The sequence below is a fragment of the Suricata suricatta genome, chromosome 3, assembly GCF_006229205.1.
Source record: "Suricata suricatta isolate VVHF042 chromosome 3, meerkat_22Aug2017_6uvM2_HiC, whole genome shotgun sequence".
In the NCBI taxonomy this organism is placed as follows: domain Eukaryota; kingdom Metazoa; phylum Chordata; class Mammalia; order Carnivora; family Herpestidae; genus Suricata; species Suricata suricatta.
This window is the reverse complement of record NC_043702.1, coordinates 27,884,347-27,909,448: the sequence shown is the minus strand read 5'-3', so window position 1 is coordinate 27,909,448 and position 25,102 is coordinate 27,884,347. Positions and strand designations below refer to the sequence as shown.

Below are 25,102 nucleotides of genomic sequence, written 5' to 3'. Positions count from 1 at the left end.
AAATTGTATTATTTGTTTGTACACTTGTTTATCATTGTTCTCACACTCTGTTGTGAGTTCTATAAAGCAGAGTTATGATCTGCCTCATTCATCTTTGTATGTTTTCATCTTTGTACTAATGTCTAGTATATAGTTGGTATTTATTACATTTTTGTATAATGAATGAACGAATAAATGAATGAATGCAGAGCAAAGGATTTAGGCTGAGCCCCCAAATGCCAAGGACTCTAAATCTTCCACTTGTCTGCACTAAAGCTTGCCTTGCTCAATTAGACTTTTTAGCAACAACCTTAACTTGAACTTTTACTTTTTAGTGATCACTGAGATTCAGGCATATCCTGAGTTTGTCTGAAAACATGGTGGGGTGTCTGACAGAGTTATTTATGTGAGAGGGGTATGTGGGAAAATTCACTTGGGAAAAGACTTAAAATGTTTTCACTGCTCAGATTCTGAGAAATCTGGATTTGTTTAAGAAGCTGATAGTGTGATCTCTTGGAACAATAGAAGGAATTTGACCCAAATTAAAGCTTTAAGAGGGGAGTGGAAATCCTGATAATAACTATGCCCGCCATACCCAAAGCAGAAAACATACAACCCATTATGCCCAGAGTCTTGTGTGGAGAGAACAGCAGGAATAATCAGTTTCCAAGTAAGTACAGGTGAAAGGGACCCCTAGCAATGAGAACTTCACAAAGAGAACTAACTTCTTTCCAGATCTAGTGGAGTCAAGAGCTTGTATGAATTTGGTTTTCAAGAAGAAATGAAAAACCAAATGGTAGTGTTTTCCACTATTTAAGAAAAAAAGATATTTGAGGACATGATAGGGTTAATAAAGCAACTGCTCACATTGAATTCTGCTGAGACATCCATTAACTGACTTATCTTATCATGATTGTAAGAACCTCTGCCTTTATGCATTCTCAGAGGTGTTTGGTCCATTGACCTGCAGAAGCCCAGGATTATCTAGTTCTTTCTGCAGAAGAATGAAGCCTCTGCTTGGGACCCTTTACCTCTTGGGGATCCTGGTTCCTGAGGTGCTGGGATATGATGGGTGAGTGGGAAGTGGGAAGAGGAACTGACTATCTTGATTTAGATGGTATAAATGGAAAGATTTTTCAAGATCAGTATAGCTGGATTCTCCCTTCCTCCAACCCATATGCACCACCCTGAAATAAGAATAATAAAGATTGTGGGGGTTTTATCATTCAGTGTTACTCTAATAATCTTTGAATAAATAGATAAATATCTAACAAACATTTTCCAACATAACATATGTTAAATACCAATTGATATGTCATGTGTGATTGAAAAAAGGAAATTATAATGGAATTTCTATATCTTTTATTTACAGTTTCATAATTGGTAAATAATATTCTAATTATTTGAGAAAATGTTTAAAAATGTTTAAAATTTCACCAAGATATAGTTACTATTAATCTTTTGGATAGAAGATAGATAATTGTGTATTCAGTACTATTGCCAGAATTTTTCAGTTAAGTTGTATTATTGAGAATTTCCTATGACATTCATAACTCATTTAAAACATATTACAATCATTAATAATATTTCATCATTTGTACCCTATGGGGCATATGGTTGATTTCTACTTTGTCTATTTTACAAATAATGCCATGGTGAGCACCCAGCCACATAAAAATTTTTTTGCTAGTCTTTGATTATTTTCTTAATATAAGTTAGAAGTGGAATTCCTCATTTAGAAACCGAGGATAATGTAAGAATCATACTACTATTGCCAAATAGAAAAGTTGCATCAGTTTACACGTGTGTCATAGACTCTGGGTCTGGAGTTCTCTCTTGTCCAGCAAGAGAGTGGGATGCAGGGTTGAAAATGTGAGAATAGCTAATGTCTGGGAGGAGACAAGAGCCTTGAATAAGGGTCCTTACTTCATTTTTATTAAGATCAGAAGGCTTACAAGCATGATAGGCGTGCACAGAGAGACACTGAAACCGTGAACATTAATTCATGGGAGTGGGGAAAAGGGGGCTTTAGAGGTATATCGCATTAGGGATTTGGGTCAATACAAAACAAGATTCTGATGCTGGGTGGAAGGTTGTTTACAGCACCTCTGTTTACCTAAACTGGTCTAGGGGGCAAGGAAGACAGAGCATGCTACCTCAGGGTCAACAAGGCACCTTTCTTTTGCTAAGCAACTTCTAACTGCTGCTATCTATAGCCCTATTTACCTGTTTACCAATTTTGGTCCTTCCTTCCCACAAAAGCAGCTTTCTGCTATTGTCCTATACCTTTGTCCTATCCTGGGGGCCTTTGCCTAACCTTATTTACCTAATCTTGTTTACCCAAACGTGGGTGTGTTCATCCTATGGCTCTTTAATTCTTTGTGCCTTGTTCGCCCATCAGTACTGGCTCAGGAAATTCCTAAGCTTCTTCCCCACACATGTGCAAATATTCAGTTGACTTATTTTGTGCCTTGTTGATTTCTAATAAAGTTATACATATTGTCTTATTACTCATTTTTTTAGTTTATAAATTGCCTATTCATATCATTTGCTTATATTTGTGTTCTTTCCCTCTTCGTAATGAATCATAACATTAAAAAATATATAAGGTATATCAAACTCTATGTGTTGTATGTGTGTGGGGGGGGTACAGTTTTTATGTAAAGTATATATTTTTCTTTGTTCGCACATGGTTCATCCTGCTCATTTTGACATATCTCATCAAGCATGTGTGGTTATAGATAATATTTTTCTTTTTGCTTCATGGTTAAAAGAATCTTGCAACAAACTCACTCTCATAGAACAGAGAAATCCACTCTGATTTTTGCCCCAGATGAACAGTGCAATCTCAGCTTATCTCTTAGCTTGATAGACAGTCTTATTTCAGATAGATAGAGTCCAGGATCTCTCCAGTGCCAAAACCTCTTTGAACATTGCCATCTCATGTTTTCTATCAGTTTACTTGGATTCATATATATATGCTGCATTTATCTTACCATCTAAGATTCTTCCTTCATAAATTAGAGACAAAGACTTAAATAAATTTTGGGACTTTGGGAAAAAATGAACTTGCTTAAAAATATTAAAAGCCTTAAAACTTACACATTGTTTGAGGTAGTAGCTCTGTCTCTGAAAACTTACATTGAGAAAATAAGCCAAGTACAGAAAGAGTTTTATGCACTGATATGTAGCTTTATTAATAATATAAATATTGTATAAAATATTATAATATTTGGAAAACCCAATGTCCCATATATAAATATTGGTATATGATCTATGACAATGGAATATTATCCATAAGAATAATGATTATGAAAAATCTTCTAATAGAATGAGAAAAGGCATGTTTTATGCCAAAAGCAAGAGGTAAAATAGAAAAGGTAATAAAATACTTAGAAAAAAAAGAAAAAATATATATGAATATGGTCATTGTTATCTTTGGTTGGTGATTTTTCCCTCTTTACCTTTGACTATTCATTTTGTGAATATTCTTCAATGACAATGCATAACACTTTTATAAAGCCCAGGTTAAATTAGGGGAATGATTTGGCTCAGGCAATGGGACTCGGATGAGATGGCTTCCATCGGTAACTCAAGTGCAGCTATGCCTACACTTAAGGAGAATTTTACACCTGCTAGTCTTTGCCCTTATTGGCTGGTTGCATCTTCATTATTATTTACTAAAATAAAATAATGTTCGTTTTTATATGACTTTTACCAACTGAAAACATAGATTATCTGCCATTTTTGATACTCTGTTCATTATATGATGTAATAAGAGTCTAGGAAACTTACAATTAACAAAGATTACAAGCTTTGTAATCTTTCTTTTGAGCATTTAGGGACATGAACTCCTATATACTGCATACTGCCAATAAAAGTGTCAATCTGTAAAATCATTTGAGATTTAGCAATGTGAACTAAATGCTTGAAAATACTCATCCTTTTGACCTACTAATTCTTCTTCCTGGGATGTAGCTTAAGGAAATAATCAGAAAAAAGCACAAAGATTTATGCAAAAAGTTATTGACTCCAGAATTATTTACAATAGCCAAACACCAAAAAGAGAAATAGATTTAATATCCAGCATGATGACAATGTTTAAATAAGTGCTAGATAATATATACCTATGGTCAAATATTATGCAGTCATTAAAAATAATGTTTATTAAAAGTTTTCATTGGTTTCAGGAAATGATTCTGGTAGAATATGCAATACAAAGAAGAAAAATAGAATTTTATGTAGATATAATCTGCACTGTGTTTAAGAAAAAAAAATGTGCACAAATAAAATACAGATAAGAAATATGCCAAAATATTGGGGCACCTAGGTGGCTCAGTTGGTTAAGCATCTGACTTCAGCCCAGGTCATGATCTTGCAGTTCGTGAGTTTGAGGCCTGCTTTGGGCTCTGTGTTGACAGCTCAGAGCCTGGAGCCTGCTTTGGATTCTCTGTTCCTCACCCCACTCGCATTCTGTCTATCTCTCTCTCTCTAAAATAAATAAAGATTTAAAAAATTAAAAAAGAAATATGCCAGAATATCAACAATAGACTCAGGGAGGTGGGATTATTAAGGATTATTTCTTCTTTTTTATTTCCTATTTTTCTCTTCTCCATACTTTCTAAATTTTCTATGGCAAGTGTATGCTAATTTTATAAGAAGCGAAAAAAAGTTTGAAAATCCATTGCTGTCATGAAATATTCATGTAACTGTATGCTTACTAAGTATTGAAAATACAAAATTTGCCTCAGTGTTCATTAGATTTTTGCCTCTTTATACATTCCAGTCAAAATTCCACTAGACAATCTTTGATCCACAGTATTTATTAATAATGTACCCAAAAGGATCATTTTATCTGTTAAACATTTTATGAATTCCTATTCAAAAAGAATACACAAAGTACAATAATCTTTTCATTTGATCGGTGAGATGAGACTGGTGATAATTTGGGAGATTAGCCAGCTTTTCTTCTCTCTCTGCATGCATTATGCATCACCCAAGAAATTGCCTAGAAACAAATTGCTTTTTCTAAGTATGTGGTTTAAACATTGCTCGAACTAAGTATTTGGGTTTCTGAGATTTAGGCATTGTGTTTAATCTCATGTAAAAATGATAAGCACTCCTAATATCGGATGTTTTCATTCAGATTCCATATGGTTCTTTTTTTTTCCTTTTTTCTTTTTTTTGCATATTACACGGACACAGTCATTCAATGTTGGGCTTAGTAGGCATTGCTCTCACACATCTGGCAGACATTAGCTGGGGGAAAGCCAAATATCGGTTCTCTCTGGTGTCCAGTTTCCTTTAGTTTCTTCCCTTCTCTGTTGTGGAATTGCCAGGGAACACCAACCCAACTGAAACAGGAATTCACCAGGACCAGCCCTGCTTTTTGCGTCCTCACTTTCCGACCCCACTGAGTAGATAACTATGACCAATAAGCAGCCATCCATTTGCTGAACTATATGAAGGATGGAAAAGAGTCTCTCTGAATAGCCACCATCTCTGTCCCAAACAGTGTTGTGAAAGCCTCTCTGATGATCTCATTTCTGGGCCCGACTGGACAGGCAGGGCAGCCAGTGCGAGGAAGAATGAAGAGAAGGCTGAAAAAATATCCTACTTTGCTTCATTTCTTCTTTCCCTCCTTCCAGGAAAAGCACTAAAGTTGTTTTCTAGTGACATTATAATGCTGGTACTTATTTTGCTCTCTTCATAGTCCAAATCAGAGCTAGATAAAGTTTTAAGTGGACGAATAAATATTTTATGCTGATTCTCTGCGGTATAATAAATGCATAATTTACCTTTGTAACAACATCTTTGGAATAAAACAACAACCTGGAATAATAGTATTTACCTTAAGGATTTTTGTCAGGATTAAATAAGCATATATATATGTCAAGTTTTTTGAACAGTGCTGGCATGCATAATTGCTAGCACAGAGTTGGTTGTTATTACTGGCTATGCTCGGGTTAAGAATTCTCCCTCCTTTGTCCCCAATACACTTAGTGTACCATTTAACTGGTAGTCAATTAAAAGTGCTTTCCTTTTCACACTTTATGCCTATTTAATGGCTGAGTATGTCATTCTCTTAAGTAGCTTTTAAGGTCTGTAAAAAAGAAATCTACTTTCTCTTATTATTATCTATTACTAATTTTGCACACAGTACCAAAAGCACCCACCCCTTGGGCTGCTGAATGAATTAAATAAATGCTTTTATCAGTGCCTAGCATATAGTGCTCAATAAAGCATTGGTATCATAATATATAGATGTTTTCTGTTTATTTGATAAAGACATGAAATGTGCTCTTGAACATTTATGTGTAGACTGAATTTTTATTAAACACACCCGGTTTGTACATATTTTCTTTATAAGATGATAATATGTTTTGTCGATCAGCATCAACATATTGCTTGCACCAGTATATGTATTTTATATTAGGATTCCTCACCCTGAATGAAGCACTTTTGCTGACTAAAAAAAAAAAAATCAAAGGAATGATAAATATTAGAAACAAATCGCTGAATAACATGTAGAAACATACTGCTTCTCAACTATTATAATTTTAATAACATTTCTCTTAATCTCCTAAAATTCATTTTCATTACTTTAACTGATTATTTAGACAATCCTTTCTCATGAGATTTTCATTTGGACAGAGTAAATAAGGTAAAATTCATTCAATAAACTAATAAAGCATTTATAATTTTGAGGATAAAGAACTTACACTTATTAAATTCAGAATACTAATTTTTATTAATATCAGCTATTCTTATAAATATTTAAATATTAGTAACAATTAAAAATAATAAATGTAGTCCCAAGTGAAAAGCCATGGAATTGTGTTAGAGAGATTGATTTTTTTTTTTATGGATAGATCTTTTATTTGTTTTTTTTTTTTTCATTTTTTTCAATATTTTATTGTCAAATTGTTTTCCATACAACACCCAGTGCTCTTCCCCTTAAGTGCCCTCCACCATCACCACCACCTCTTTCCCCCCCCTCCCCCTTCCCCTTCAACCCTCAGTTCATTCTCAGCATTCAATAGTCTAGAGAGATTGATTTCTATTACAGTGGGTAATTATGGTGCATGGTGCTAAATGAACCAGATTGAAAAATTAAAAATTTAGTCACCTCAGTTACTGGAGTTCTATAGCTATGAATGGAAGTTGAGTTTTAATTAATTCTATCCAAATATTTTGTTGCTTAGTATTGTGTGAAGACGATACCAGTTAGGTGGCTAAATTATTCTTCATACAATTTTTATTTTTAAAGCTATTGCAGCTAAATAACATTTGGCTTTGCTTTGTTTGGAACTACTAGTGTCTTAACACTGATTAGGGATTAACTAGTTGTCAGAATTATGCTTACTGTCACATGGATTAATTAATCTAGTCTTTATAAGAATCTTTTGGGAAAGTATGGTTATTCCCATTCTACAGATAAGGAAATGAATGTTTAGGGAAAAGGCAAATATAATACCACAAATGTTCAGAGAGGAAAAAAATGAGAAAATAGATAAAAGTCATTGAAACAGTAACTAATTCCATCTCTGGCACATACCCTTGCAACGCAAGGTCGCTATCCAAAAATTCACAGCTCAGCTTCTCCAAAGGCTCACATCCTAGTGCTATTAACACAGTAATCACTCTATACCTACTTGTTGGGTAAATGAATTATCAGTTAGTATGTGCCCATAATGAAAATATAATCCTATTGCTTAAAAACGCTTTTTAGCCAGGAAACTAAAACATTCATCAAACAGTTGCATGGCTTAGAGATAGGATTCTAGCTGTACAACTTACTAGCTCTGTGACTGTTTGCAAGTTCCTTAATTTCTCTTGGCCTCAGTTTTTTTATTTATAAAACATGGATGATAACACTTCACAGGTTGTAATGAGAATAAATTATATAATGTGCATGAATTTGTTCTCTTCAATGCTTGCACAATGTCTGGCATAGAGGAGAGGAACTCAATAGTTGTATTAAACTGTTTATTAAAAGATAAAGAATATATAGATAATCTGAATAGGCCTATATTTATTAAAGAAATAGAATTAATAATTAATAACCTTCCCAAACAAAAAGCATCAGGCCCAAATGGAGCCTTTGATGAATTCTACCAAACATTTAAAGAAGAAATTTTACCAATTCTGTACAATCTCTATCACAAGATGTAAACAGAGAGATTACTTCCTGACTTACTCGATGAGATCCACATTACCCTAATAACTAAAATCTGAAAAAAAGCATTTTGAAAAAAATGAAACAAAACTACAGACCAATATCTGAATCCTACTGAATCCAACAATATATAAAAATAAGTATACACCACAACCACCAACTGAAATACATCATAAGGGTGTAGAGCTGGTTTAATGTTTGATAATCAATTAATGTAATCCATCACATCAATAGGCAAAAAATAAAAAAATCACATGATAGAGAATCAAGAGATACAGAAAAAGCATTTGACAACCACCACCACCCATTCATGATAAAAACTCAGTAAATTAGGAATAGAAGGGAACTTCCTGTACATCATAAAGAGTAGCTATACAAAATCTACAGCTAACATCATACTTAATGATGAAAAACTAGAAACATTCCTTCTAAGATTAGAAACAAGGCAAGGATGTCCACTCTCACAACTACTTTTGAACATTGCACTGGAAGGTTTAGCTAAAACCATCAGACAAGTAACGGAGATAGTAGGTATACAGATTGGGAAGGAAGAAATAAAACTGTCTATGTGCACAGATGACATGATCATCTACGTAGAGAATCTGAAAGACCTGACAAAAAAGCCCTCCTGGAATTAATAAACTCTCTTCCCGCAAATTCCTGAGAGAAATCTGAGGGGGTGGGTGGGGTCTCTTACATTCTTAGGAGGAACCTTAAGCCTGAGGGGGTTTACTGTGGTCAGATACTCCCCGGCATTCTTCCAAAATTTGTGGTTTTCCCCACCCTGGGACCTCAGGTCCTAATCCTTTCCTCTCTGCCTATTTTACCCTATCTTTTCCTATTATAATACATATATTGAGTATTCCTCAGCCATAAGAAAAGAATGAGAGCTTACCATTTGCAACATGGATGAACCTAAAGGGCATAATGCTAAATGAAATAAGTCAGACTGAGAAAGACAAATACCACATGATTTCAGTCATGTGTAGAATTTAAGAAACAAATCAAATGAACAAAGAAAAAAAGAGATAAATAAATAAACAAAAAACCAGACTACTCAAAGAACAAACTGATAGTTGCCGGAGGGGAGGCGAATGGGGGTATGGATGAAATAGATAAAGGGATTAAGATGATGAATAGTGAAAAAGGTATAGAATTGTTGAATCACTATATTGTATAACTGAAACTAATATAACACTGTATGTTAATCATACTTCAAAATCATTTTTAAAATAATTTAGAAAATAGCGTAGGCTCTTCTATCAGGCTGTCCGTTATCAATCCCAATAACACTTTCCCTGTGACTAAATTTTTTTCATCTCTGAAATGGGGATACTAAGAATACTTACCTTAGAGTTTTCAAAAGAAGCGAATGAGATTTAAATTGATCATGGGGCACCTGGGTGGCTCAGCCAGTGGAGTGTCTGACTTCCACTTAGGTCATGATCTCACCGGTCCTGGGTTCGAGTCATGTGTGTGTCAGGCTCTGTGCTGACAGCTCAGAGCCTGGAGCCTACTTCGGATTCTGTGTCTCTCTCTCTCTGCTTTTCCCCTGCTCATACTGTTTCTTTCTCAAAAATAAATAAACATTAAAAAAATGTAAGTTGCTTGAGTGTCCCATAGTAAGTTTCTATTTAATAAATCTTAGCCATTATTTCTTCTACAAATTTACAAGCATGTTCGTCTCCATCTTACTGAATTATCTCAGCCTCCCTGCAAGATTGGAGTGGCTGTCCTCCCCTCAGTCAGCTGATGAAGAAGCTACAGCCTGGAGAGATTCATTGTTGCCCAAGTTCTCAAAGTCAGTAGGGCACAGTGAGAAGACTCAAACACTGACTTTTCTCCTCCAAATCCTGTCCTTTTTATCAGCTTTCCACTCCTCACGGTATCCAGGTTTCTTCCTTGCTTTCAGCCTGGCTTTCTTCCGCAGATCCCTAGCACAACACAGACAAGAGGTTGTGGACGAGACAGTGAGCCAGAGGAGGGGCCTAGACGCCTATTCCTACACCACATATCACCCCATGGGAGAGGTAAGCAAGACCACAGCCTGCTTTAGGATGGGTGAGGGATGGTTCACGGTTACTCTCCATAGACTAGAGAGGCTCAACACGAGAGGTTGAGATGTGCCTGTTCACCGAGTTCAAGGGTTTGAGGAAAATCACCTCTTGATGACCACAATCAAAGTTATAAATCCTGTCACATGAAATAAAAAGGCAAATCCACAACAGAAAGGAAAAGGAGAGAAAGAGCCTTCTGACCAATTTTGCTCCTGTGAACACGGACAGCTCTCACTCTTGTTCGTCGAGTTCTTAGCCAGTTTAAGCAGGGAAAGGCCAGTGTGCATATGGGTGTGGGCCATGGAGTGGAGAAGCCTTCTGACTGAATTATATTTAGCTGAAAATGTGATATTTCTTGTCTGATGCAAGGGGTGCAGGCACTGGTTCTTGAGAGGGGAAAACATTTTTAAAGACATATTTGTATCGCTATTAAGATGTAGTTTTTGAAACTGGACACAGGAAAAAATTGGCTATTATATATATATACATATATATATACATATTTCTATGTGACTTTATGCAAAGCTTTTTTTGAAGTCTAAATTTCTAGAAATAGAATCAGGGGGTTAAAGGATAAGCACATCAATATTTTTATAGGAATGTACAAGTTGCTTTCCACATAGGCTTTATCATTAACTCTCTCAGCATTTGGGGTTGTATTAACATTTTCCAGAATTTTTTTCAAAGAATGCAGGAAACATTTACACATTCTTCTGTAACAATCACCCTCAAGTAGTAAAGATTCTAAAAATTTGAAAGAGGTCCAGTAAGGCCCATGGAAAGATTATGCTCTGGTATCAAGAGAGGTCACACCTTACCAGACCACTTACTTTGTGACCTTGACCAAAACATTTAATCTCTTTGATCTTCGGTTTCCTCATCTGCAAAACAGGAAATCAGTACCCATCTTGCAGCTTTTCTGTGAGAGTAAATGGAAAACACTGCAGCACTTCTGATGAAACAATAAAGAAACAATTGCCGATGCCGCACTGCTATTTGAGCCCCCCACAGCTTCAGACACCTTGATCTGACTCCGTGCCATCAGGAAGCATGCAAAATACCTATGTGATAAGCTGATTTCTTAGTTAGCAGAACTGAATTGAAAAAACTCCACTGACATATTAGTACTGTTATAATGCATTTTATCTACAGATGTTTCATGCTAAGATGATTGTCAATTGAGATACAAAAATCTTCAAAAGAATATCTATTATCCCCAATTATTTATGGTTATTTACCATAACTCTTATAATAGAGATGTTTCAACTATACAGTTATTGAGTGGGGGACTGCCCCACACTCAATAGGATGATTACTATCCTAATATATTTTATGTTTATGAATTCTCTTATTCCGTTCACCATTATAGAATCCCATATTACTGTCTTACAGGTGAAGGTGTAAGACCTTGTTTTCCAAGCATGGTATAAGACTTCTAGTTAAATCAATATCCATTCAGGTCTCCTCAAATGAATCAAAATGATTAATTTGGGATTGATTCAGGAACTTCTATTGACTTGTTCTGTAAAGGGCATATCCAGCTCCTCTCTAATCTACGATCCATGGGCATTAGCAAAGGATATTTTTGGGCTCCAAAATGCCTGACCAGAAACTTCTGGCACAACTGGGTGCCACATGGAAGTCTAGAAGGATGTGATGACTTGAAGGATGTGTTATTATATGATATTTCTTTAAATCTTTTTTTTTTTTAATGTTTATTCCTCTTTGAGAGAGATCGAAAGACAGAGTGTGAGCGGGCGAGGGGCAGAGTGAGAGGGAGACACAGAATCCGAAGCAGGCTCCAGGCTTTGAGCTGTCAGCACAGAGCCTGAAGCGGGGCTCAAACTCATGAACCCCAAGATCATGACCTGAACAGAAGTCGGATGTTCAACCGACTGAGCCACCCAGGCACACCTGTACGATGTTTCTGAAGGGTTATTAGTGGATTACTGAAACTTTGAATTCTCAATAATTTGTAAAGTTCAATAGGGTGTTCTAAGATTGGGTGGCAGAGTGGATATTTAAAGAAAATGGGAGGCAGTCAGTGATAGTCATTGGTTTAGTCTTGTACTTTGTTTAGCACACAGTTGCTGTAACATAGAGCAAATAGTCCAGAGTTCAGTGTCTTAATGAGAGAAGCAGTTATCTTAATTAGAGGCAAGCAAACGATTTTCGGATTGATATCCACAGTCCTTTCTGTTTCAGATCTACCAGTGGATGACAGAGATAAGTGAGAAGTACTCAGAAGTCGTGACACAGCATTTCTTGGGAATGACCTATGAGACCCGGCCCATGTATTATTTGAAGGTGAGTGAGAAGGCTGAGAATCACCTTAATGACTGCCTCACTTCCCTATTACCACTTATTGTAGACATATGAATTTACAAACACGTTCCCAAATTTGAGAGTTATCTATAACTACCAAAAAAAAAGTTGTATTGGCTCTAAAATAGAATTTACTCAGGAGTTGAGTGAATGATTGGCTGATATGTTAAACATGGGGCACCTACCAACCTGATTTTCAATAGGCCAGCAAACTCTGAAATAAATCAGCCAAAAAGATATCTAAGTATCTTCTGCCTGGGGCACATTTTAAAGAATAGGATTGGTATATAATAAGGAAACAATAAAGAGAAACACATCATCAAATACATGTACTCATAAAAATGTTAATTATAAAAGAGAATTAAGGTAAAGGGTGGATTAGGAAATATGCCAGTTTTGAAAATGGGTGAGGTTAAAGGGAAAAAATTTCTTGAATACGATGAATCCAGTCCTGTATTTATCTCAAGTTGTAAATTTCTCATTGATAAAGAGGGAGAGTCTTCTTCAACCTCTTCCAAAAGCTTTCAATGAATAGAGTCTAGGCTACTTACATTCAAAACAGACGTGACTGTTACAGACTTGGGAGTGTTCACAACCTTTTCTCCACACTTTCCAGGTTAATTTCTACCCACACCATCCCTCTGAGAGAGGAGTGGATCTTTCTTGCTGGAGTAAGGCTGAACTGATGTACAAGAATGGCACAGGGAGGAAGGAAAGAAGATTTGGTTGAGCAAGAGTGGAAGAGTCTCTAAGAAACAGGGAAATTTAATGAATTTAGTAATATTGCAGGAGATTATGTATTTGGATCCATTCACAGTTTCAAGAAGTTTAAATGAAGACACAAATTCATTTTTAACTACCTGAACCTTACCTCTTGTAGGTATTTTACCACTCTGAGTGAATCCTATGTGATAAGGGTTTATAAGGTTTATAGAGATTTGGTCTCCTGGTTTGTAGATTGGGGGTTTCTGCCTTTATTTATAATCAGGAAATAGGGGTGAAGGGAAGACCAGGCTTTGGGTGGGGGGCATGGGGAGGCAGCATATGTTCCTAAAGATAGCAGCCAAGGTGCCTGGCAGAAGAGCAAGAGCAGCCATGGAAAAGGTCATATTGGTAAATGCCTCTGCCATCATCCCTGCCTCATGCTTGGATCCACAGAGTTGAGGAAGAAAGGGACCTGTAGGGAAATTTTAAAAACCTGAAAACTTTGCACAGTGGCTTACGATTATAAGCAATTGCTTGGTAACAGAGCATGAATGTCCCTCCAGATCAGCCAACCATCCAGCAACCCCAAGAAGATCATTTGGATGGACTGTGGAATTCATGCCAGGGAATGGATTGCCCCAGCTTTTTGCCAATGGTTTGTGAAAGAAGTAAGTGTCTTTAGCTTTCTTTTTCCTTTTTTTCCCCAATGTTTATTTTTGAGAGAGAAAGACAGAGTGTGAGTGGAGAAAGGGCAGAGAGAGAGAGAGAGAGAGAGAGAGAGACATAGAATCTGAAGCATGTTCCAGGCTTTGAGCCGTCAGCACAGAGCCAGACACTGGGCTCAAACTCACAAACTGTGAGATCATGACCTGAGCTGAAGTCAGATGCTCAGCTGACTGAACCACCGAGGTGCCCCTTTTTAGCTTTCTTAAAATGGTTAACCACCCAACAAAATATCTGTCACAACTTAGCTATTTAGAAAGCATGCTTCTTTCATATGTAGGCATGAGTTGCTCCTTCACCCCAAGGGAAATGGAATGTATAAGTAGCTTTACTGAAAACTAAGTTAGGTATTCTGATCTCTTTTTAGTGGATCCAAAATAATTTTTACTGGAAGCTTAACATACCTAAATGTGTATGACAATGCATCTTGGAAGTCAGAGATGAGTAAAGCCTGGTGCTGTCTTTCTTTTTCAAATAATCTCCGGCAAATTTTCTAACACTCAGATCTCTACTTTTTCACCTGCAGAAGGAGCATGGAGTGGCTGCTTGAGGGGGGGTCTGTTGTGTGGATGGAGAGATTTAACATGTGGAAATTACCTTGCTCAGTGAATTGTTACATATTAGCTGTACCCTATAAGTCTTCAGAAACTAGTAGAAAGAAACCCACAAAGACTAGTTTTCAAAGTGTGGTTCCTATATCAACAGCATCAATATAACTGGGAACTTGATAGAAATGCAAATTCTTGGGCTTTCTTCCCCTACCACCTTAGACCTAGGGAATTGGGGGAGGGGTGGAAGTGAGGGAGGAGAGCCGGAAGTCTATTTTAACAAGCCCTCCAGGTGATTCAAATGCACAATAAAACTTAAGAACCACTATGATAACAAATAGGACAACTGAGGCAGGGTGGAGGGTAGAAGGGTTGAGTTTCCCTGAGCAATCACCTCTTATAAGGAAGTTGAAATTGCTGGAAAATTGAGAGAAAATATCTCTTCCCGGGAGCATTCCTAATGTTTCTCTCTTAAATTTCCAGATTCTCCAAAACTATAAAGACAACCCAAGGATAAAAAAGTTCCTTAGAAACCTGGACTTTTACGTGCTTCCCGTTCTGAACATAGATGGTTATATCTACACTTGGACAACTGTGAGTATGTGGAATTTGGTTCTGGAATGCGTTCATGAACTAGATCTTGACTCAGGCTTATTTTTCTGACTTTAGTCATTGTAGCAACCGAAATGTTTTGTGGCCATGTAAAGAAAGAAACCTCATTTGGGATAAAAATCAGCTCATTATTGTTAAGCCAACAGTCTACATCAAGTTTAGGATTGAGAGAGCTGAGTGAGGCCTTTTTAGAGTTGAAATCCAACACATGGTTTTATGTTTGTTTGTTTTTAATGTATTCCCACTTTCCTACAACTCCACCTCCTTAAAGTTTGGGGATTGCCTTCCAGATTAGTATAAAATTCCTATGCTACCTTGTATCCACCCAGTTTTGAAGCATTAAGGGCACACGATATATAAATTCTAACGCAACTTTCATCTTAACGTGATCATTCACACAGAGAGCAAATATCTCATAGTTTTTAGTGAGTGGAAAGCTTCCTCTTTAACATTTTACTAAAACATATCACTCCACAAACAAGAAGCCCTGTTTCTAAAGAGTATCCATTCCTCCCTTTCTCCCTTTGCACCCCCAAAAGCTGTTCCTGGGACCCCTTTCTCTGCAACAGCCTTTTGACCTGGGTGCGAATCAAATTCTTCCCTCTGAGCTTGTCTGGAGAAACGTGTCTTTATCTTCATCTCCACTCATCTGTCTTTTGCTTCCAGAAATGTGCAGAGTCCATCACTGCTACACCTGGAACAGCCTTTTCCCATCTGCCAAGCTATTTACCTTTCATCCTGTATCACTTGGACATAAAAAATGACTCTCTGAAGCTTTCCCTGATTAAGCAGATCACGTTCACCATGCACTGCTAATCTGCTCATGAGGAAAAGGCCATACTCCCTCCAATTTGATGGTTTACATGTAGGTACGCTTGGATTGTACAGATGTTCCTGTTATTGGGGGTTGCTGGCCCATCTGTGAGACTAAAAATTACATGTGCAAGCTTCATTATGTTAAAGGCAAATTCTTCCAGACAATCCTAAAGGATATTTTTTATGTTCAAGGGCCACCCAATCATCACCAACGCTGTGATTTATGAGACCTTAGAACAGCAGCCTTTCTACGTTGTCTGTTACAGGATCGGTTTTGGAGGAAATCCCGTTCGTCACACAATGGTGGCACATGTTTTGGGACAGATCTCAATCGAAATTTCAATGTATCCTGGTGTAGTAAGTACATGTTTAGTAGATGACCTGATGAACAAAACACAGAGAAGAGAAGCTAGGACCGAGGTGAATTACTAGAGATATAATTTGCAAAACTAAATATCTAATTTTGCACAACTCTCTGGACTTCTTGACCAGGGTTTCTGCTCTAAGGAATGATACCTATACAGTCAGAACCAGCAATACTCAAGTGAAGGGTTCTCATCAAATGGGATTGGCTAAGCAAGGGCAAAGGAGACATAGGTCAAAGTGAATATGTTTGAAATCTATCACCTTATTTTTACTTATTTTTATTTTTTTAAACTTCCATTCTTTTTTTAAAGTTTATTTATTAATTTTGAGAGAGAGAGAGAGAGAGAGAGAGAGAGAGAATCTCAAATAGGCTATGCACTGTGAACACAGAGCCCAATGCTGGGCTTGATCCCATGAACCACGAGATCATGACCTGAGCCAAAATCAAGAGTTGGACACTTAACCAACTGAGCCACCCAGGTGCTCTACACCTTATTTTTAAATATATGAATCATCATAAAAAAGGAAAAATCAGAGAATTATCCGTGCAGATTATTTTTATAGCAGGGAGGCAGAAGTAAGTAAGAAATGCATTTCCTTCTTCTTAAGGCATTTTTATGTTCCTAAATCTCAACATGCCCAAGGAATCAGAAGCAAATAAAGAGGTAGAAAGAGTTAAGAGCAGTCTGGTTGAAAACCAGATGGTAAGGGTTAATATTCAGACTTGATAGCCATGTGGTCTTGGAAAAATTACTTCATCTTTCTGTTTTAGTTTTCTTTTACTTAAAATGTGGCCTGGGGGCACCTGGGTGGCTCAGTTAGTTAAGCATACAACTCTTGGTTATGACTCATGTCATCATGATCTTATGGTTCCTGAGATCCAAAACCCCCAAGTTGAGCTTTGCACCAAGCGTAGAACCTGCTTGGGATTCTCTCTCTCTCTCTCTGCCCTTCCCCTGCTGTCTCTGTCTCAAAATAAATTAATTAATTAATTAATTAAGCTAAACTAAATGTGGTCTGTGTCATAACATACAATCAGTAAGTTGTAGTGGGGATTTGATGAGTTTCCACATAGCAGGGGCTGACCCCAGTGCCCATTGTGTACATGGTACTCAGTTGGTGGTCCTTGTCAGTGAGGAGAACAGACTACTGTGTCCTTGCAAAATAGCACCCATGAGATGGAAATCAGTAAGTCAGTAAAAGAGACTTAGGCCAATAAGACTATGTCTGAGCCTGACCTAGGAACCCAGGAACTGGTCCCCGAGCAGCAGTTTCAGGAACCACTGCAGGTTCAAGTAAAAGATTATTGAAATGCCATTTCATTTTGCATCTCCATTTGCAGGCCATGTAAGCATGGAGTTTGGCTCTAGGTCTGAAAGTCAGTCCTCTTGCCTTTCTGAGTTCCTCCTAGAGTGACCCTCCTCATTCACTAACGTAACCAGAACTGACTTAGACAAGCCAGGACAAGCCCTGATTTCCCCCACAGGTTGCCCTGAGCAAGGGTGATGCCTTGTCCTCAGTCAGTTCTCAACTGGTGTCATGTTGACCTTTTTGTGGTTTCCTGTACATTCCAGGTGTCGGCGCATCTAAAAACTGCCAAGATATAACATTCTGTGGGACAGGACCAGTATCGGAACCAGAGACAAAAGCTGTTTCCAGCTTTATAGAGAGCAAGAAGGAGAACATCATGTGCTTCCTGACCATGCACTCTTATGGGCAGCTCATTCTCACTCCGTATGGCTACACTAAAAATAAGCCCAGTAACTACGAGGAACTGGTAAGACACAGCAACAGTCTTTCCAAAAGCCTCCAAGGGACCCCTGCCTTCCTTTCCTTGGTTTCCATGTTCAAGACTTTGGCTCCAGTCCTGCTTTTGTTCTCCCTGCTCTCCCTTATTTTCTTTCTTCTGCCTTTTACACCTTGCCAGACGCCTGCTGGGAAGGCTTCAGGTTAAATGCTGCTTTACCTGCATTAATTAACTACCTGTTTCGTAAAGTGTCAAGTTGGGAGACATCTTAGGTATTCGTCTATAATATAAATGAGACGATTATGTTAATAATCTGCAGGAATGTGCTTTCATTTCTGTAAATTCTCTTGAAGCTCCGTTCAGCAATTATAGCTTTTGAACCGTGCTTTAAAGAACTTGCCAGCTGTTAGTGGAATATGGCATATCTAAAATAACATGGCTAAATAATATCTGCTCTCTTCTCTGCTAAACACAATGCTTTATTTTCTTCTAAACTCTTCTTCTAGTATTTGCCTAGGAATGTTTGTAAGGAAGAGTGCCCACGCGCCCCAGGCCAGCGCAGGGAAAGTGCACTTTGTCTCACCTGGCTCTTCCGAAGCTCTCTTTACCTAAACACCAGGCAAGACTGCTGCAAAGGACAGGTCTCTTTGCCCTTTCAGGAACCCGAGGACAATAAACACAAGGGAAGGGGAGAGTAAACTTAGAATTGTTGTAATTTTTGATAGCTTGTTAAAAGCATTATTGTTTTCAATGTTTAATTACGGTAAAATTGGAATGACCTAAAGTTCACCGTTTTTAGATGGACAGCTCAGTAGGGTTACATATATTCAATTATCGTGCAACTAATCTCCAAATCTTTTGTCTTGCATAATTGGCACTCTCTACCCATTAAAAACAGCTCTCAGTAGACTACCATTCTACTTTCATTTTCTAGGAGTTTGACTGCTCTGGATAACCTCATACAAGTAGAATCATACAATATCTTTCTTTTTGTGACTGACTCATTTCACTTAGCATATGCCCTCAAGGTTCATCCATGTGGTGTCATCTCCTTCCTTTTTAAGGTTTAATAATATTCCATTATATGTATGTATTACATTTTCTTTATACATCAGTGCGTATTTGAATTGCTTCTACCTTTGGGCTATTACAGATAATGCTTCTATGAACATAGGTATACAGAGATCTCTTTGAGATCCTACTTTGAATTTCTGCAGTATACATCCAGACATGGAATTGATGAATCAAATGGTAGTTCTCTTTTTAACTTTATGAGGAACAATCATAACTGTTTTCCATAGGGACTGCACCGTTTTCTATTCCGGCCAACATGCACACAGGTTCCGATTTCCCCACATGCTTATCAACGTTTGTTATTGAGATTACAGAGGCCTGGGGACCAGGCAGTGATTGGTAGAGCCTGGACTGGAACTCACGTCTCAGACTCCAGGGGCTACATTCATTTAGTCACTTCATACTCCCTGCCTATTCTGAAAAGGCTTGCAACTTCTAGGAGCTCCTAGGATGCTCAGACTGCAGTGTCCTATTTCTTCCTATTCCTGAGCTCTAGAAATCTCATTTCTTTTATAAAGTAAACTGTAGGAACAGGGCTTTCAGATGAGAAGCCCAGAACCCTCTTTATCTCCTAGTTTTTGTGGCATTTTTTGTAGATGTATACATCAAAACAATCTATGACAAACACAAATGAACCACCAAAGACAGGCCTTCCACCAGCAAAAAATAAAAAAGCAGCCTGTAACTCCTGATATAATTTTAGGGAATTTTGTTGCTTTCTTTGCTTAGGTAAACAGGTACTATATGACCATTTTGCAAGGCTTGTATTTGAAGGTGAGAGGTTCTTGTGTTGTTGGCTCTCTGGTTGGAGCCCTCTGGCCACAGGCTAGAGGGCGATGTATCACACAGACATCACCACTACTGGACGTTAACTCCAAGGTGGGAATTACTGAGAATGCTTTAGTACTATATGCAGAAACTGGGACGATGAATTGAGAAAAGTTGCTTCAATTTTGTATCTCTTATAGTCTCAGGAGCTAAAGAGTTAGCCTAGACCATCATCTCCAAGACTTTTCAATAAAAAGATACTGTGAAATTTTTGCCACCTTGTGTCAACCTTGTAGCTAGTAGTGGTTTTGTATTAAGAACCTAAGGGTAAGCTTTCATAGAGTGCACAAAGACACAGAATCAGAACAACTGTTTAAGGAGATTTCCATTTTTGGTACTATTTACAACTACCAGAGACTAGCAATTAATCTCTATATATTTACAAAATCAGAAATTTGTAGAAATCATGATAAATATTATATTGCATGATAGACAACTTGGCCATCACTATGTAGGGAAACATAACTATATATAGCTCTGTTCTAAATTGCTCTGGAAATTAGAATAGCTATAAAAATTCTAATGTTTTAAATGCTGACATTCTTTCATGTGAACCCTTTCCTTATCAACTTCTAGATTCCATCCCAAGCTCCATGCTCCCACACATACCCCAGGGCCTTTGTCAACCTTTTTGTGTGTCTGCTTGTACAGATACCCTTATAGGAAATTCTCTGGGCTCGGTGGAGGAGTTATTAAGGAGGCTTGAGGTCTTTAGAAATGTAGACTATGTACTACTGGCAGAGATTTTTATTATTTTGACTAAAGTTCCTTTAGGCTAAGAGGAAGACAGCAGAGAAATTGGCTCTTTATGGCCTTGTGGTATAGTGTCAAAAGAAGAGGGACAAATAATCAGGAGTCCCACCCCAAAAGATAGAAGTCAGAATCTTTGGATTTTATTTTATCTTCTTGGAAAGGACCAAGCCTATAAGCTAGGGCCACCATTGTATACTTCTCATATATGTTATTTTTCTACTTCTATCCACTTCCCCATTGTAATTGCTAATGGTATCATTGAAAAAAAGAAGTTCACAGCCAAGATTTGAGGGAAAGGAATTACATAGGATAAAATATGTAATGGCTGGCAATCAGAAGAAAGAAATAATCATCTGGGTTGAACTGCAGAAGAACAAAAAGGCAAGTGCTTTTGGAAGGAAACTCCAGAGTGCATATATAACCCAAATAAAAGTTAAGGCCCTCATGGACCAGTTAGCATGTAGTTCCACTCAAAGAAATGCAGAAACATAAAGGAATTACAAATAGTTAAAAGCAAAAGCAATTATTGAAAGAACTTTAAAAGGAACTGTAGTTGGTAAATCATAGCAATTGTTTTCCTGGCTGTTCAGTTCCCTTACAGATAACAACTACCCTGATTCTTTCTCTTCACCCTTCATCTTTATTTCCTTAGCAGGATTTTTCTCTCCAGAAATCCCCTGACTTTCTTCTTATCATTTTCTCTTCTTTCTACAAACAGCTCTTCTTTTTTTTTTTAATATTTATTTATTTTTGAGAGACAGAGAGAGACAGATCATGAGTAGGGGAGGGGCAGAGAGAGAGGAACACACAGAGTTGGAAGCTGACTCCAGGCTCTGAGCTGCCAGCACAGAGCCTGACCCGGGGCCTGAACCCATGAACTGTGAGATCATGACCTGAGCCGAAGTCAGATGCTCAACCGACTGAGCCACCCAGGCGCCCCTACAAACAGCTCTTATACTCCTTTGCAGTGTTAATGATTAAAACCAGCTTTATTTCTTGTACTTCTTTAGCCCTTCCTACCCATCATTTTCATTCTGGGTAGCGTGAGACCAGGAACTAAGCCAGACTTGGAATCTCTTTTATGAAGAGAGGGAGAAGGTTAATGGCCCAAGACAGAATTCTCAGTAGTAAATAAAGAGGCAAAAATATTTAAAAATTTTTTAATGTTTTTTAAATTTATTTTTGAAAGACAGAGAGAGACAGCATGAGGAGGGGAGGGTCAGAGAGAGAGGGAGACAGAATCCAAAGCAGGGTCCAGGCTCTGAACTAGCTATCAGTACAGAGCCCAACTTGGGGCTCGAACCGTGTGATCATGACTTGAGCTGAAGCCGGATGCTTAACCAACTGAGCCACCCAGGTGCCCCTGAGGCAAAATTCTTAAATATCTCTGTTCAGTTGAATATTTTTTCTTTTATCTTCACCACACACAGAAAGTCCCAAATGCCCTAAGGATGCTGCTCACAACTGCTGTGTATGACCCACCACCACTTACTACCTTTTCTACTCTTCCTTTTGAAGGTCACCATGCCTATCCCTACTCTACCCAGGCACCCTTGTCATACATTAGGATTCAACCGGACAATGCAAGAACAAAAGGAAAAGACAAGATTTAAAGTTAGACTCATCACTAATCAGAAGGCAGGGGAGCTGATGCACCTGCAAGAGCAGTCAGCTGCCCTAAGAGATAAACAAAGCCAAGGCAGAACCCAGTCTAGGCAAGGAGGGAGCAAGAGGATTTGGGTGGTGTTTGTGTAGAATCTAAGAGGAAACATTAGGGAGTCAGGGGTGTGGAATACTTAGAGAAGACTGTTGAAAGGGTATGTGAGATTTATCAGAAAGTTAATAAACAATGGCGTCTGGATGGCTTAGTCGGTTAAGCGTCCAACTTCAGCTCAGGTCATGATCTCGCAGTTTGAGGGTTCGAGCCCCGTGTCAGGCTTTGTGCTGACAGCTAGCTCAGAGCCTGGAGCCTGCTTCAGATTCTGTGTCTCCCACTCTCTCTTATCCTCCTCTGCTCATGCTGTCTCACTCTCTCAAAAAATAAAAAATTAAAAAACATTAAAAATAAAAATAAACCATCATTAAACTATAAAAAAAAGAAGGTTAATAAACATAGTCAATACACTTGATTTCTCAGTGTTGGTGGCTCTGATCTCAGAAAAGGTCTGCATAGAGCAAGGTTGAAACATTAGAAATCATCCAGTTCTGAGGGATTTCCCATGTGGTCAGGTAACAGGGTGGTAGGTGTGTGAAAGGGTATAGCTTCCAGGTCTGAAATTCTATAAGCCTACAATCTCAAATATGAAACTGAGAAGTTTGTGCTTAATTCATTGGGCAGCTAAGAGTAGGGCTTTTGAGCAGGATCATGATCATAGTTCCACTCTATAGAAGTTCACCTGGAAGCCAGAGGAGATCGGTTGGGGTAAGGATTTGTAAAAGGATGGGAAACTTACTCGAGATGACAATAGTTGATTTCAGAGCTAATGAGACTGAAATAGGGTGATGGCACTAGAGATGTAATTTGGTAACCATTTGAAAGAAGGAGAGTCCAAGGCGACTGCAGGATTTTACATGTGTTTGCAGGAGCATGAGACATCAGAAATATGGAAGCCAGAATAGCTTTATTAGTGGGGAAATGATGGAATTGGGTGTGAGTGTTTTGAGTCAGAAGTACCAATAGTCTACCTAGGTATAAAAACCCAATAGGAAGTTAGGAAGATGGTCTGGAACTCTGGAGAAGGATTTGTACAAAATACGAAACCCTCTGGATTGTTGGATTTATTTTTAACACCAGATATCTGTCTCTGCATTTCCCACCTACAGATCCAAGTTGGACAGAAGGCAGCAAATGCATTGAAAGAAAAGCATGGAACCAATTATAGAGTTGGATCGAGTGCAGATATTTTATGTAAGTAGCTTTTTTTTTTTTTTTTTTGCCTCTTCAATAGTATCTAAGGCACAAAAGAAGCCAGTGGACTTTGGGGAGTGGGATGGGCAAGAGAAGGACAGAAGAGCTCCAGAGGTCAACAGGAAGTTGTACAAATCAAAATGACTGAGGATGAAAGGGAGTCTGAACAAATCTAGAATTATGCTCTCTAAGGAGAAGGTGTGAGCTAAAAGAAAAAAAACTAATACACTGGCTCATACCAGAACTCCCTCTGGCTTCTGTTAAAAAGAGCTGGCAAGTGAGAAGGTACAGGAGTTAACAGGAAGGACATTTTCCAGGGACCCTTGGTCAGTTGATTCAGTTCCCAGAGGACCTATCAGGCAGAGAAAGCAGAGCAGGTGGGGCTTGGAGAAAGGATCCAACACACAAAAGAATTTAGTTAAAAGGACAGTGCACTGCTTCCTCCCATCCTCAGCCACCGCCTCCTCCACACACCTGAGGACCACCTGGTTAACACTGGCATCATATTTTCCCTGTTGCTCATTTTACTCAATTCCTTTATACATCAGTTCACTTGCCATGTAGTACTAGGTCATCTAGTTTTTGATTCAGCTAAGAAATTTTAACTAATCCTCTGCTATGTGCCAGGCATGATGCTAAGTACTCTGGGGGATGGGCAAGAGGAAACAGAGAAGTTAAATGAGATGTAATTCTGCCCTGCAGGGGCTTCATATCCATGAGAGGGAGAAGACAACCATCCATGAATCCTTAATATGGAAAAGTTTACTCATTTTGCTGCACTGAACTTTTCTTCTCTGAATAGCCATGGAGACATGTGCTTTCACAGTATAACTTCTACCTTTGCCTTCATTTTCCATTTGTAGATGACACATCAGGGTCTTCAAGAGACTGGGCTCGGGACATTGGGATCCCCTTCTCATTCACGTTTGAGCTGAGGGACAATGGTACATATGGATTTGTTCTGCCAGAAACTCAGATTCAGCCCACCTGCGAGGAAAGCATGGCGGCTGTGCTCTCCATCCTGGATGATGTATATGAGAAATACTGGCATGCGGACAGTGCTGGAAAGGCGGCATCTTCCGCTGTGGTGTTGGGCCTGCTGGTCTCCTTCCTGTCTAGTCTCTGAGTGCATCCTACCCAGATCTGCTCAGCCCCAGTGATGAGAATATGGTTGCAGGGAAGGTACTTGGCTGGAGTTAAGGAGGAATCAGATAATTTAACCAAAGATCCTTATGAATCATGTTTGCATTTTAATGTGTGTTTTGCTGGTAATTAATTTTTATTACTTTAAAAGAGTACAAAATTAGCTGTTGCCAAAATAATGCTACAACCAAACCAAAGTTCAGTGGCTCACAAATCTATAGGTTAGCTAGAAGGGTCTGCTGATCTTGGCCATGCTCACTTATGCATTTGTGCTTAGTTTCAGGGCAGCAACCCTGGGGCCTAGAGTTTTTTTTTCTCATCTAAATATTTTGAGAAATT

General features: G+C 38.2%; 1 protein-coding gene across 1 annotated transcript; it reads left to right on the top strand.

Moving 5' to 3' along the window:
- Positions 1–983: 983 nt before the first annotated feature.
- Positions 984–24,746, top strand: CPO (carboxypeptidase O). The gene is made up of 9 exons (XM_029932942.1): positions 984–1,051; positions 10,089–10,188; positions 12,421–12,522; positions 13,809–13,913; positions 15,000–15,110; positions 16,211–16,301; positions 17,885–18,087; positions 23,536–23,620; positions 24,484–24,746. Exons 1-9 carry the CDS (start codon positions 984–986, stop codon positions 24,744–24,746), a joined length of 1,128 nt encoding a protein of 375 aa, XP_029788802.1.
- The last annotated feature ends 356 nt before the right edge of the window (positions 24,747–25,102 follow it).

What these genes read in the sequence shown, in the direction of transcription:
- CPO (XM_029932942.1), top strand. Translation starts at nt 984, where the DNA reads ATGAAGCCTCTGCTTGGGACCCTTTACCTCTTGGGGATCCTGGTTCCT. An exon ending in GAGGTGCTGGGATATGATGG is followed by an intron (nt 1,052 to 10,088) that starts GTGAGTGGGAAG and finishes TTTCTTCCGCAG; the next exon opens with ATCCCTAGCACAACACAGAC. An exon ending in GGCCCATGTATTATTTGAAG is followed by an intron (nt 12,523 to 13,808) that starts GTGAGTGAGAAG and finishes ATGTCCCTCCAG; the next exon opens with ATCAGCCAACCATCCAGCAA.